Source organism: Sylvia atricapilla, chromosome 3 (genome assembly GCF_009819655.1).
Source record: "Sylvia atricapilla isolate bSylAtr1 chromosome 3, bSylAtr1.pri, whole genome shotgun sequence".
Classification (NCBI taxonomy): Eukaryota; Metazoa; Chordata; class Aves; order Passeriformes; family Sylviidae; genus Sylvia; species Sylvia atricapilla.
The window spans coordinates 65957328-65973182 of NC_089142.1; the positions used below are offsets into that span (position 1 = coordinate 65957328).

General features: G+C 33.7%; 1 protein-coding gene across 1 annotated transcript in view; it reads left to right on the forward strand.

The window, feature by feature from the left end:
* ADGB (androglobin) overlaps nt 1-15855 on the forward strand; it is an 85329-nt gene that overhangs the window by 39669 nt on the left and 29805 nt on the right. The window contains exons 14-21 of the mRNA XM_066315637.1: nt 275-338; nt 2001-2097; nt 3113-3245; nt 4719-4833; nt 6254-6421; nt 8390-8528; nt 14042-14176; nt 15562-15655. Coding sequence (XP_066171734.1) covers nt 275-338; nt 2001-2097; nt 3113-3245; nt 4719-4833; nt 6254-6421; nt 8390-8528; nt 14042-14176; nt 15562-15655 — 945 coding nt within the window. The remainder of the gene's footprint in view (nt 1-274; nt 339-2000; nt 2098-3112; nt 3246-4718; nt 4834-6253; nt 6422-8389; nt 8529-14041; nt 14177-15561; nt 15656-15855) is intronic.

The following is a 15855-nucleotide window of genomic DNA, read 5'->3' on the forward strand; positions in this document are numbered from 1 at the left end:
AGCCAATTAGGGGCCTGACTCTCAATGGAGAAGTGTAGAAATGCAGCGAATATATGAATTAATTTTAGCTGCTTTCTCTGGAAGTTAATTTTATTTACCTTTTTATAGCTAAAAGTGTTGAACCATTTTTGAGAAATAGCTGTGAGTCTAACTTATGAAAGCAAAATTAACATCTTGCACTATGAAATAGACATTTACCTAAACAATGTAATTTATACTGATTATTTTCTTACAGTCATGTATCTCTTATATTTCAATTTTATTTTTTTCTTAGGAGGCTGTATGTTTTCCACAAGCCACATACATATGCTCATAATTATCATAAGACATGCTTTAAGGTAAATTACTGTATTGTGCTTTTTTTTTTTTTCAAAGTCTTACATAATTAGATAATGCATATATCCTGAAGAATATTGGTAGAGCATATAGAACTGCTATTACTGAAAAATAATAATCCATTAAGATTACTATTGTCAACACAATGCATGTTTGCAAGCAAATATTCAGCATTATATATATGTGTTTAAGAAAAGGAAAAAATGCTGTGGTGTGCAACTGCACAAAAACAAACAAAAAAAAGGCTTATGTAAAGAAAAATTATAGTGAATCAAATCTCCAACTTCTCTTTATTTTGATTTAAAACTACCTTCTTTTAAAAATTTGGTGTCTAAATTGAATTTATTGATGATTTAGCTACAGAATCTTCTCAATTCTCCTTCATCTTCCCCTGTCACCTAAAACCCAAATTGTGAGTCTGTTTAGCATAGCACTCCATTTTCTCTTTATATGCAAAGTCCTTTTGCTATTTACAGCATCCTCTAGCAGGGATTTAGAAATACTCTGTAGTTACATTTGAATAATGGAATTTCTCTAAACCTGCCATTAGTTCATATCATCAGAAGGTTATTTGACACGCTTGAATATCCTGTCCTAGCTCTTATTTTATAGTGTATCTGAAGTGTAATTGCAGAGGACGAAAATGTAAACTCCAGGCAGGAGTTCATGTTAAAATTCTGTACTGAGAAGGTTAACTACATGGATTATGCTCCATAATTGTAGTACACCTGCAATTTCCCACCTCTCTGTAATCACATCATGAGAAAATTTCCTAATGACTGCGCAATACACTTTTGTAAGCCATAATCAGCATTAAGACTATATAATAGTCTTGCTTGTAGTGTGCTCGTGTGCCAAAAAAAAAAAAAACCCTAACCCTTTGCTGTAAAACCATTCTAATTTCTAACATTGAAAGAGATGATATATTTATAGTGTTTGTTAAATTTTGTATCGTGCTTATAAAAGAACATTTTCATATTATGATAGGAGAATAAAAACAAATGGATATAAGTCTGGAATATCCAGGAAGACCTGTACTGTAACAGTTCTGAAGAATAAAGCTCATTCACCATTACATTTTGAAGAATTATAGGAACAGTAGAATCATTCTGTAGTTTCTAATATTGGCATAAGAATAATGAATTAAAGTTTAGAGTGAAAAATGTTGCCTTCATAGAGTTTTGAAGGAGAAAAACCCATTTATAAGGGATGTTCACTCATATCTACAAATTCAAAGAATACTTATTTCTTTCAAGCTTTCTGTAATTATTTTAAGTCAGAAAATTACAGCAGAAACCCAAAATTTTTGGTTTTCTATTAATTGTTTATTGCCAAGTAAAAGTACTTATTTTATGTTTTTGTACTTTTTAATACATATGTACCTAAAGAGCATTTAATGATCAGTATAATATAAAAATAGAAATATTCTCATGCAAAAAAAATTCTGTTTCCTTTTATCTCTTAACTGAACACTATTATATATGCAGCATGAGGATCTAGGCTCAAATATGTCTGAAATTCGGAAGAAGTAGTGGCAGTTAATTGCTTACTTCCCATACCATAGCTAAAGTCACCATATCAAAAATCTTATTCCTACTTTGTATGAGGCCAGTTGGACAGTATTCCGTGCAAATAAATGAACAAACATCTATTTTTCTATACAGTCTTCTGAGGAGGAAGTCTTCTATTATTTACTTGTGGACAGTCTGATGCCCATTGAAATCCTGGTTAGCTTTTCTACATTAGTACACTGGTATGATGGTAAGGCCAACAGGCAAAAGTACATGTAAATGTTGTTTTCCCATTCTTGAATATGTTTGTGCTGTTGTGTTTGTCTGTTGTGTGCTTGGGCACAGTTTGAGAGTTTAGCAATAGTTTGAAACAGTCAAACTAGTTTTAAGAAATACACTAATATTCCAGAAATATTTTGTCATTATTTCATATTTACAGTGAACATTTTCATGAAAGATTCCCTCCCTTTTCTCTTTTGTTTATTATGATTTGCTGGAAGGTTTTCATCTGTATATTTCTGGAATGGATTTCCTTGTTTCTTGGGTTTTCTTTTCTGTGGATTCCATTCTTGCAAGCTACTTTATGCCTTAGCTGACACTAATGCAGCAAAAACAGTAATATAAACAAAGTAAATTTTGGAAATTATTTTTAAATTGCTACACAATAAGCTCTCAAGTATGTTTAATTTGGCTTTTTCAAGACCTAAAAACTTGAATGATTAAAATATTAATCCCTTGTATCTCATGAATGAAACTCATGAAAGTTACGGCATTTTATGGTAGTTGGCTTAGGTTAATCAGATATTTAGACACTTGATGTGGATGTAATTCAGTGCATCTGGAGTGGAGTGGAGAGAACTAAAAGAAAGCTTAAAAACCAAAACTGACCATTCTGTAAAAATAATTAAACTATAGCCTATAAGTGTAAATAAATATATGTATTTTTTACAGCTATTTGCTTTGTTTGCATGTGGCCAGAAAGGATTTGTTTGAGTAGCCTTGAGTGACTTGGAAGATGTGTGATGTATGCTTCTTAGTAACATATTTTATAACTATTATTTTCTAGAAAATAGTACAAATAAGCCAAATTTTGTACCACCAATGCATTTTAAGTAACTGGGGTTTATATGTGTTAGCAAAACCTATATTAAGTCTCTTATGACTGTGAACTAGCTACTGATTCTTCATAAGTGTGTCTGAATGTTACTGTTATTCAACCTCCCCATATTATGTCAGTTGTGTATTGTTTTGTTTTCTTGACTTAGGTACTAAAACTGAAGGTTCAATGGGTATGCTGAGGGTTGAATATTTCTCTTGGAAATCTGTGACTCCTGGAGAACTTGTGTTAAAGATGAGTACATCTGCAACCAAAGCTACTGTGGTAAATCTTCCTATTGGGTACGTATGAGGCTTCATCTCTGTCCTGACTATTTAGTTAAGGCTTGAAATGATCATTTACACAGTAACCCAGTAAGAGTTAATTTCCTAAAACATAAGTTTTTGGGGTATCAGACTGGTTGATAACTAGGGTTTGGTAAGACTGGCAAATTACTGTTAGTTTACCAACACTTTTATAAAGATTGAGGTTTTTACTCTTACTTAGGAGCATTTAACAAGAAAAATCACACTGACTTGCTAAAAAATAGATTTAAATTCCTACATATTCCTACTTAAAAGTGTTTCTAACTAGAATGATTTGACATGTTCCCTGGAGTAGCAAGAAAAATGTAAGAATTAGCATTTTTAGTGGAACTGTTAAAGCATGATGATTCCATAGGAGGTTTCAATGCTTTTCTTGAGAAAGGATTTAAGAAATATGACAGGAGAAATTCTAACATGGTCCATGAAGTCTTGCATATCTTACTTCCCATTCACATTCTGCTTAATATGATTTTTTTCTCTTTGCATGTACTCTAAATATTCAGTGTGGGACATTAGCTGATAGTTTAAATAAAGAAATAGATAAAAAGCAAGAGCCCTTGATAAGTTATGTTCTGAAAACCCTTCCAGGGAAACCAGGAAAAGGACATCTTCATGTCTTGTCATAAACATAATATTCCTGACTAATTCACTGAGGCCTTCTACTTTCCCAAACAGGGAAAATCATCAGTTTAATCTCAAAAAGATGAAACAAAATGTATTTTTAAAAAAATTAAGTAAGATGTCAAGTAAATAGGCATAGAAAGAAAATACCACAACACTAGCATACTGAAATTAAATCAAAAGTCTTTAATAGTGCTCTTTATTTATTTTGATTCAGACTAAAACTGGAATAATTATTATTATGTTTATGGACGACATTCACATGTAGTTCTGCACTCATGTGTATTTTCATAGTGTAGTTTCTAAAAATTGTCTCTCTCTATACTGTAGGGGAGCCTAAAATATGTATCTTTTTGCACCTGTAAATTTCAAAGTTAACAGAGATACCATCATCTAAAAATTATAAGTTTCCCCCTTTGATTCTCTTTATTTCGGTCAGAGACAGGAGGCTTTCAGTCAGATTTAATTTGCAAAAGGTGTGGGAGACATATGATTTGTCTCCCCCATTTCATTCCAAAAGGGAAGTCACTTGGTAAGCATGGAAGGCATCCTCTTCCCACTGTCTGTTTTTGGCCGAGGGGCATTTAAATGTCAGTTGAAAAAAGATGTAATTAAATCTATCAGTGTATCTGGAGGGCATTAACTCTCCTTTCTTACTCTCACTGCTGGATCTCTGGTTAGCACTTTGAAGCTGTGGCCTGGATAATTTTCTCCATCTAAACGCAATTCTGACAATGATATTACCAATTTGTGAAAGGAAAAGCTTAAGAATTGCTGCAATTAAAAAATAATTAAAAAGTATGTTTGTTTGTTCTGTCTTGATTGTAGGCGACACATCCTACTCTTCACAGTAACTTGTCCCATAGGGCACCACATTCATCTGTGTACCATGGTGCCCTGTGTCTTCGGAGAGGAGGCTGCTGTGATGCCATCTCTTCAGAAGGTGTGCATAATGACTCATCAAACATTGTGATAATAGTTTTTCTGACTACTAATTAAAGTGAAGTAGTATTGGATTTCCATTTAGAGTTGTGGTGTTAAATGGTATGGTATTAATTTTAATATGAAATTGTGAAGGACATTAAAGATCTGTGTTTCACAGCATGACAGGTAGTGGATGTATATTGCAAAAATTGTCTTACTTAAATATGCAAGTTAAAATTGGCTACTATTGTGGTTTACACAGAAGTGCAGCAAAAAATGTGAAAAATGCTCTTGTTGAAATACATATGTTAGGGTAGCATATAACTCACTCTTTGAGGCATGTCATAAAATACTTGTATAAATATTAATTAATATTGAAAAATACCTACCTGTTTAAATAAAATCTCACATCAGTGAAGTGTGTTTGGTCCCTTGAGGTTGCGTATTACTCACTGGGTCCCAGAGCAGCTTTTATATGTAAAAAGAGAAATTAAATCAAACAACTTTTCATAGCTAAGAGGCCCAGGGGAGAAATTACTACAGCTTTTGTTCTTTGTTTTTCATAATCCAGACAGACGCAAGTGTCATCCATATTTTTAAGGTTTCTTTAGCAAGCACAAGGCCCAAATACTTGTTGAAGTTCCTGAGGGAAGGGAATATATTTTCTAGAGAACATTTGTGCAAAAACATTTTAAAATGTAAGTGTAACTGCAAATTTATACAACTGTCTAGATTCTGGGTCCTAATAATAGAGCACTAAAACAGCTTGTGCAAATTTATCACATTTATTGTGGTAAAGAATTCGAAATACAAGAAGTTGGGTCATTAAAAGTATCTGTGGCTGTACTATACCCTTGCCTTCAATTTTTGGAGGACAAGCTATTATTCATCAAGAAAATAAAGCAGAATTTTATTGTTGGCTTTTCCCTACTCTTCTTTTTGAAGTAACTTCTCCACAGGCTGTTATTTGCAGGAAAGCATCCACATTCTTGCACAGAAATCCTGATGAAGATTATTGAGGCTTTAGGTAGTGTGTATATGATCATTTTTTCAGCAGGATACTAATACTAATTTGTCTTTCCATAACAGAAGATGCTGAGCACTTCAGGTGACAGTCTTATTATCACTGCAGTAGAAAGTCTCTATGTTTTTTTATTAAATTTCCGAGGACTAATGATACAGGAAAAATGAAACATTGAATAGGTATATCTTATGGTGCCAGTTATTTATTTCACTGGCTAAAATCAGTGAGAATTTGATATGCTTTTGAATATCAGAGACATAATTGATTTGTAATATGAAAAAGAACTGCATGAATTCAGAACTTGGTACCTCATCACAGAAAAGAAATGTTGTATTATGTCATGGCCCAGAAAGAAAACCAAATACAGTCTTAAAGCAATCTTTCTAGCCATGGTTGGTTTATTCTCTTTCCCCAGGAGAGCTCTCGATTTATAGAACAGGCTACCACTATCCTGAAAGCTATTGGAAATGTGATAAATAATTTCAGCAATAAGGATGAGCTTCCTAAAGCCTTGAAGGAATTGAAAGTAGCTTATTGTCCTCCTGGCCTCCATGATACTAAAATAGCTAAAGAAAACGTCAAGGTGAGCAAACAGTTTTAATGAACGCATATCTAAAAGCTACAGAAGATGGATAACTGCTTAACATTGTCATTGTCCTCTTCAAAACAATGCCTGTGCACTTAACAAGGACCACCTGCATGCTCTGAATGTGGCATTCATTATAAATCCAAATGACATAACTTGCAACTGTATGATAATTATCTTCTTAAAAAAAAATAAATTCAATCACACAGAGTAGCACATTCTAAATTTAGTCTTTTTTTGTCAATCTAGTTTACTTAGCATACTTAGGGGCAAAAAGCATGAACTGTTTTTATGTTACAACCTTATTTTGAGTTTGAATGATGCTGCCTGAAATGCAGAAAAGTCTAATGGGTACTTTCTGTGCCTAATGTTGATGGAACAGGAAAATATTATTGCAGCTTATATTTCTGAAGGCAGAAATGGGTTCTTTCATTCACAGTATTTCAAGCTGGTTTTCTTTGTTTCTTTGAACTACAGCTTTCTTATTTAACTTTTCTGCTCTGTATGTGTGATAAATTAAAGGCATATGATGAAAACATTACACTTTTCTGTGAATCTCTGTGCTATAGAGCTTTCCAATATTATAAAAAGATTGCAAAAAAAATTTTATAGAACATACATTATTTTTTATCTGTATGCAAATGTTGATCATATTGCTATAGCTTGATTTTTCTATAGTCAATATTTTATATATTTCAGATCAATTTATTTTCATGAAAGTGCTAGAAAGCTCATGCAATTTAGACTGTGTAGTTTAAAAGATTGAATAGAAGAAAGAGTTTCATATTTTTATAACCACTCATATAAAAATTAGAACTCCTGAGCTAGCACTTTTATACATGGGCTTGACACCAGGCTCAAATTCAACAAAATAACAAAATTAATAAAGGATGATTACAGGTGGATCACTCATGAAAGAGGTAATTTACAAGCCAAGTCCACCAGGAAAAAAAAATCAGTTTAACTCAGGATTGGAATATACAAATTTTAAATGCATATGCTTATGTAAAAAAAGTGCAAAATTTTGGGACATCACAAAAAATTCAGTAGTTATAAACACGCATCCCTTAATTTCTCCCTCTCTGCAAAGACTGATGTATAGCTGAAAAGGAATAAAAAGACAGAAATGAGATAAGTGAAAGGCACTGAGCTGACAGTGATTCAAGGATGAAAATATGGAAATTATGTCTTTAATACAAACAGTGAAAAATTGTTCTGAACACAAGAAAGAATCTACTATATTCTTTCTTCCCTAGTTTTATAAATTTAAAAATAAAGGACATGTTTATTAGTATTAAAATACACTAATTATTTCCAGAAAGCAGAAAAATCTGAAACTAAGGGCAATGAAAGAGAAAATTCTTGTTTTTTTCCAATAAGTTATTACTATGTTGTTCAACTTGGATTATGAAACAAGGTCTGTAAAACACACTCTAAAATTCCCATCTACTAGGAGTGGGGGAGGAAAAGACTGGATTTCTGCTCTTTAAAAAGCATCAATATGTCAAAGCATAAAAACAGAGCCAAATCTTCCCGTGCTGTGGCACCTTCTAATGTCAAAAGCATTCCCATTCAATTGTCAGTCTCTGTTCCGAAGCCTCAGGTTTAGAACTACCATTGTCATGATTGCAATTATGTTCTTCCGTCTTCTGGTTTGAGGCCATCAACCCCCTACACATAAACTATTAGCATGTTTCTGGGTGGTAAACACACTGTACAAAAAGTCCTATATTCTTATTTTTATAAGCCAGGCATGAAACATTTTTTCTCTATTGTTGTCTTGAAGCATTGTAGTTCTACAGTTGGGATTATTTTTCAGATACAGTATTTGTTAGACGAAGTTAAAGACTTCATTTATACATGGTAAGAGAAGAGGGAAACAGTTTTTGAAACAATAATGAGAAGTATAAATCAGCCTTTATAAATGAATGATTCTTTGAATGCTTTTCTTCTTTCTGATTTTAGGTTTTTAATAATGCATTTTGGTATTTGATCAAATGTGTGTTAGACAAGAAGGATCTTTGCAGATATAAATTTGCCTTCAGGTGCTTCACTTTGGATTTTAAAGACATTGATATTTCTGGGGATGACACTGTGTTTTCAGGTAATGTATTGATATTGCTCATCAGTTCAAATGTATCTGCCCATTCTTATTCTCAGGGAAGCCAAGTCTTCTCTGTTCTTGTTTTTTCTTGCTAAAGTAGGCACAGTTAATTTTTAAGCCTAAGACTTTAACTGTGGACAGCACATCTGAGGCTCATCTCAGAACAGAAATGATCCTTTTTTTTTTTTTTTCCAGAAAGTCTGTTTACCCTTTGTTAATTTATAAAAATGCCCTTTGTCTTCTCTGAGTTGCATTTGTCAATATTGACAAACGTTAAAAAACATCTGCACTTTTTTACCTGATGTACTGCACCTCATCACTTTTTCCAAGTATCAGCTAAGAAGACCTTAAATGCATATATTGTTCACAAAATGAGAGTGAAGGAAGACTCAAGTTAGTACCTTTATTGAATGTTCAACTGTTTCTTAGTGATGTGTTGAGAGGATTTTGGTTTTTGTTTCAGGGAGGGCTATTTTAATTTTTCTTGGCTTGCTTGCTTGCTTGTTCTTCAAGCTTGCTATATGGGAAATTATTATATGGCTTGGCTAGTCATGCCCATGTAGTGTGGAACTGGCTACAGCACCATCTGCCTCTTCTCCAGCCTGCGGTCAGGCTGTGTTGTGTATCTGAACATACTCTGAGAGAAGCCATTGGAAGGCAAACATATTTATTATGAGCAAGAATAATTCTCTTTCCACTGTTTCTTTGCTTCATTTTTTATGCAGGCTGGAGTTTTATGCAGTTAGAATTAAGTTTGCCTGGCAACCAAATATATGGCTCTTTTCCATTTTAGGACTTATTTTTCAATCTCTGTAACTGTTTAATCTATTAATGTTAGGAATGAATTAAGTAATAAAAGACTTATGTATATGGTTTCATATCACAACAGAAAAATAATTTATCTGATTGGGGGGAAGAGACATGATCACTGCTTGAAGACTTTTTATGGGGACTTCGCTTTTCCTTTGTCTATTGTGAGCTTACAGAATAAATTAAGTTCTACTTAATCAAACAAAATAATACTAACTTCCTTTTTATTAATCAGTTTATTTTGGCAAAATAATAGCAAAAAAAAGCTAAAATAAAATGTATGCAAATATGTTTACTGACACAATGTTGTAATACATTTGTCCTTTTAAGAAAGCATTTATAAGCACATCTCTCTTTACTGCGAACTTTCCTCTGAATCTCCTCTCTTCTGAAGGTTATTCTTCTGTGACATATCAGGTATTTTTCAGAGAATTTCATCCCATGACAAGAGTATGTTACAAGGGTCAGCATATTGACATTTATCACACCACTTGAAGTAAACAACACCTGTCACATTTGTTTAAAGATGACTATGCTAGTGATTTCTGTATCCTAAAAATACCCTTAAACACTTGTCAGCATTAGAAGACATTTTTTAAATAGATTTGAATAATTAGCGCAGTTGACAGGTTGTAGCAAAGATCTTTTATAAATTACTAAAGTATGAGATCCACTGTGACAGAATATTTTTTAGGAGTTGGGCAGGGAATCAAAAAAGTGGAATAAATATTCGGCGATAGAAAGTTCTGCTTCAGTTTTTTTTTCCTCCAGTGCCCTATGTATCCTTTTAAATTATTTGCTTTTCTAGAATTAAATTACAAGAGATCCCTATTGGACTGGAAAGGTAATTGTTTCCCTTTAGTTTTATTGACATTTTTTTGACCTTTATTGATGTTTTGCCCCGCTTAATAAAGATTGCTTTGGAGTAAATGCGTGCTTTTGTTCAGGTTCCATCCAGAACCCTAAAGAAATAAAGCATAAATCAAGTGAAATGTCAAGGAAAAAGAAAGATAGCAAGAAAAACCAGTTGAAAACTGCATTGCAGAAAGGCCTAGAAAGATTGGCCTCAGCTGATTGCCCTGGCCCACATTAGCACTACTGCGATGTCTGGTTAGTTGCTCAAGACATGATGAAGTTGTAAGTTGTAACTCTTTGGAACCTAAGGGACATCAGTGTAAACTACCATACAGATGAATGAAATATTTTTGTCATCTATGTCTGCGAGTATATCAGGTCAGATCTAAGCTTTCTTTGAAACAGCTCCTCTATTCTATGTTGGCATATTCATTTTTCACTTTGTGCTAAATTAATCTCAAGACTTAAACACAGACCAAGGTAGTATGATTTACTGCAGTTTGTGGTGATGCCTGCTAAGGTTTCTGAGAAGCCATCCTGAAAATGATCTAGTCATATTTATTTGACTGCCAAGTATCATCCATCCCCATGGAGCAAGTAGCTGAAGAGACACAAGAAATAAGTGGAGGCCATGACATGTGAACATACCAAAAAAGGATGGAAGTACCTGAAGCTGAGTGCTTCACCAAGGCATGGCTCTTCTGTTGTATCCTGGAAAGAGAGTGAATAAAGGGGCCCTGCAGAACTTTGGGCAGTCATGAGGTACTGAATTTACACAGCTATGTGATGCTTCCTGGGAAACGAAGCCTATCTGGATGATGTTACACAAGAGGCAGCGTTGGCAGTTCAACACAGCCTGCCTGCTCTCTGTTGCACATGTTCTTTGTTTACCTTGACCTGCATTCATTTGGCCCCATAGTGGGCCAGCAGAGCCAGTAGAGGTCTGTGGCACTTAGCATCAAGAGTCTCAAACTCTTGACAGTAATTTAGGCACATTACAAGGCCTACATTTCTTTCTCATGGACAAATTCCAGCTTTGAAGTTGGAAGCAGAGCGTCCTTTGTGTACAGTTCTCTTAAAACCTTCTGGTCTGAAATTTTATCTAGAAGTTGAGCTGTTCTCTGTAAGCTTATCTCTATTTAAGAAGTCCTGCTCAGTTCTTTTTCAGGATAAGCTTGTCTCTCCTCCAGGAACATAGGTTAAGATTACTAATTATACAGTTGCATTATCTTGTATGACTAAAAAGAGAATTCTGAAAATTTGTTTCTTCTTGCACTTTGGATTTGAACTCGAGTTCCAGTAAGGGGTGTGGGAAAGTTTGACATTATTTGGTTGAATATGTAAAGTGCTTCTTGAGTACATGCAAAAGACTCCTTTTTCAAAAAAATCATTGCTACATTGCCTCCAGGAAAACTGCAATGATTTTATGGTGAACAGTGTATTGCTAGGCTGCTTTGAAAGCTTGAGTTTTATTATTAGCACAGTGTCTTCTGATTAACAGCTAAGAGTTGTCAGAGATTTTTGACAAATCTGTTTTCAATCAAAATGTCAAATTTGAAACATCCATTAGTTCAATATTGATGGATTTAAAGCATTCACTAGTTCAAGATTGGTTGATTCAAAGCATTTCACAGTATAAATTTCTCTGCTTATAAGAAAAAATATTAAGTTAAAAAAAAACCTTGATCAGAAGATCAGAATCATTAATTTAGACGACATTATTTTGCCTTAAATGTTGCAAAGAAAAATATTTTTATTTTTATAAACTTGTATAAAAAATTTTGAAAAAAAAAGAAAAGACTCTCCTTAATTATATATAGAATATATAGTTTAGGAATTTATACTCATAATTTTTGGGTTTTAGCCTGATCTGCAGTAACTTTTGACAGTTTCTATAAATAGAATTGATTTCTGTGTGACGGTCCATGCAATTTTTTTATATTTGTGTTTTCAGGAACAGTTCAACATTTAAATAACTTACTGTATATCCATATATTCTTTATCCTCACAAATTAAATGTTTTATTTCTAGAGGTGTAGGTATTTATTTCTAGTTATGGAGTCCACTTGACATCCTCAGTGGTTGAAATTTTCAGCTGGTTCACAGGGCAACACCACACCAATAGTTTTTGTATTTACTTTTCTATATTATTGATTCCTGCTCCATGTTAGGATATTCTTACCTATTAGGTCAATCTGTGTATATGTGTGTTCATATATACAAAACTCTTAGTTTATAATACATTATTTTGCCTTATATGAGGAATGCAGGCTCTGCAGCAGCACTCATTCTTCTGAGCCAAAGCATGAGCTGAAATTTGAAGTCTATTTCCCTTGAAATGAAGACAATGATTAGTGAGGTCAGAAGTCATCTTATTATTTAATGGTAAAATAGACAAATTTGTAGATTGAACAAATTCACTTTGAAATGTGTTACAGTGGTGAATGAATGGGTGAGCCAAACCTTTCCAGAGGTGCACAGACAGGACACATCTTAGAACATGTTAAATTCCAGCTGGATATTAGGAAAACATTTTTTACCATGAGGCTAGTGAAAAATTGGAAAAGAATGCCCACTTAAATTATGGAGTCTCTATGGTTATGGAGTATTAAAAAATGGACTGTACATTTATTCAACAACAGGAGCAACCTGTTCTAAATTCCTCTGACTTTGGCTTTGGGATTGGACCAGATGACCTTCAGTGGTCCACTCGGTTCTGTATTATTCTGTGATTGATTATATGCTTCTGTTTTATAAAAGCACTTGTGTCATTCATATTGTTGAATTCTAATCTGGTTTCTATTAAAGTGGGCTGGTGTAATCTTTCAGTCCCAAGTATTAAAGAGGCTTTCTAGGGTTTGGTAACGAAATACTGATGAGAAATTACAGTTTGAGAACATAGCCAGATTTAGCAATATTGGGTAAAAGTGGTTGGATTGAAATGTGTGATCTGACTGATGAAAGCAGTATCTTAATATAGTTTGTTTGCCTTCTGTGTTGTCTACATTTTTCAAGCAGATTTCTCTTCTCCTTTTCATTTGTTGGAATTTCCTTTTGCAGCACTGTTTCCTTCCTATCACATGGTCTTGCTCCTTTTGTTCCATATGTGTGCAGTTCCAAACTACTCCCCTGGCACTGGCCCCTTGGGGTGTTGCTCCCCACACCCTTACCTAAGTCCTGGTGCTGATGGCTCCCAGGATGCTAATTTCTAGGCAAGAATACCTTCAAAGAGCTCATTTTTAATCTATCAGAACCCGCTAATTTCTATTCCACTTCAAAACTCCTTTGTAAAGTAAAATCAGTCAGATAAATGAACTCTCCCTTTATCATAGATCTTAGCCTTATTCCATGGCTCTTTTGTGAATGCTAAGAAAAATGTTTTGAACAACATTGGTGTTGAAATTATTACTTGATAAAATTATCAGATTGAGAGACAGAAGTACTTCAAATCATGTGAAGCTCTTTTAAGCTTTGTATTGAGTCAGGCTTTGGTATATCAAGTCCTCTTGGTTCATGTTTGGAAGAACATTTTGAAATTATGGTAGGAGATGTGATTTTAAAAAATGTCCCGCAATATCTGTCCATGAAGAGAAAAATTAAATTATTTGATGTTTGTAATTAGCAAAGTAGCTGTCATTTTGACTTTGTGTAATTATACAGTATATTTTCTCCAACTTATGATAAAAACAAAATTTCAAGAGTGATATTTTCATCATAAAATGCTCAAAATCACTCTCTTGCTCTTTTGCATTTGGTTTCTTGTTGTTTATTTTTTCTTTTTAAATTCATTACAGGCAGCTACAGTACACCCAGCTTTGTTGATGTTACTCATTCTCCCATTCCTCCAGAGAGCAGTGAGGAGAAATCCCATAGTAGTTGGGAGAATCGAACACCCACACCTGAAGAAGAAGAAGCAGCTCTCAAAATTCAAGCCATCTGGAGAGGAACCTATATTAGGAAAATACTGAAGAGCAGAGAACCAGGTGTGTAATTTAAAAATGCCTTTCAAAAATGTTTCATACTTTGTTTTATTCAAATCTTCACTGTAAAGATTGTTTTGCTAATTAATATCTAGGTAAAATTAACTGAAGCTAATGAAATAGGAGTTATAGTTCTATTAAGTACAGCTAACTGCTCAGCTAGCACAAACGGTACTAAAAGTATCTGAAAGATACACCCCCCTAGATTTGCATAGATACTAAACCAGAATGTACATTAATGTAGATTTAGGTCAGAGCTGGACTAAATGTTGGAGGATTTATTTCTGGAAATATAAAGGAGATCATACAAGAACCTAAGAATCATAATGAGTAGTTACTGGAACACATACATGGTCAAAGTCCAATGCTGTCCTCCAAAGATGCTGTGTTGACACTCTTCTTCATTATTCTGCATATAGATAGAGGAATCTTGCATAGCAGTTCAGGGCTTGTAGCACATTTCCTATTCAGCAGTTCTATTATCTCAGCTGGACTACTCTGTCCAAGTGCAGTGTCCACAGTCCAGGAAGAAAGATAGATAACAACCGCAAAATTCTGAGTAGAGATGTAAGGATTGAGATTAAATATAGGCCTTGTACTTACAGATTGTTAGTCTTAATTTCAGAAAGACCATTTAAGAAAAGACTTTGCTATAATCTTTAAGTACCCACATGAGGAAAAGAATTTGGTAGTAACTATCTTTAGGCTGATATGCAAAAGGTTACCAAGAAGATCTTTCATCTGATCAAAGTCTGTGGCTTGAATCTGGACATATTCAAGTTAGAAAAAGTGGCATTTATTTTTAAAAAGGATAAGGTATCTATTGGAATAAACCAAGATTCTTATTGTTCTACTGAAGACTTTAAAATCAGTCAAGTCTTCATCTGTATTCCATGTAGAGAAGCAGACACCTTGAGATGACAACACATCCTGTTATGTGAGTTACTCAACATGGGTGGGATGAATTACCCATTGGAGCTGCCCAACTCTTTTCCTGTTAGCTACACAGATAGTTTAGGTACATCCCTACCCCTCCTTGGTATCTGCAGATGAAAGTTGCTGGGAGTTAAAGAACCTATTCTCTGAGGACAGGAATTACCATGTATCACTACAACATGTTACAATGAAAAATCTGTAAATTGGAGAAAATATTAATAATATAATTTCTGCAATTGTAGAAGCCCTAAAAAGTACAAAGATGATGATGAATGGAATATAATTAGTCAAAGGAAAAACAGTTTTCAGCTCAGTGAGACTTCTGTAAAACTCCAAATAAATAAGGCAATTTACTTGTGCAAATGGCATTTTTCAAAATGTTTGACAGGTGTAAATTTAGAACAATAGGAAAATTGGATGCTATATTTTCTGACTTATTTTATTACCTCTAGGTACTAAAGAGAACACTGATGTTGAAGAAACTTTGAAAAACTTGTGGACTATGATTGAGTCAAATTTTGAAGAGTATGCTGTAATGTTGTTAAGGTAATCATGCAATAAATCAAACTATTTTATTTCAGGCAGTTTTAAATTCTTTTTTCACAAAATAAAAAATGGTAAGAACATTATTCATGTCAAAATTACAAAACCCTGATGGAATGATGAAATGTTTTTTACTAAATATATGCTGTGCATTATTCTGTGTACCCTACATGAGTAAAATCTAATTTTCAGATATGTTACAG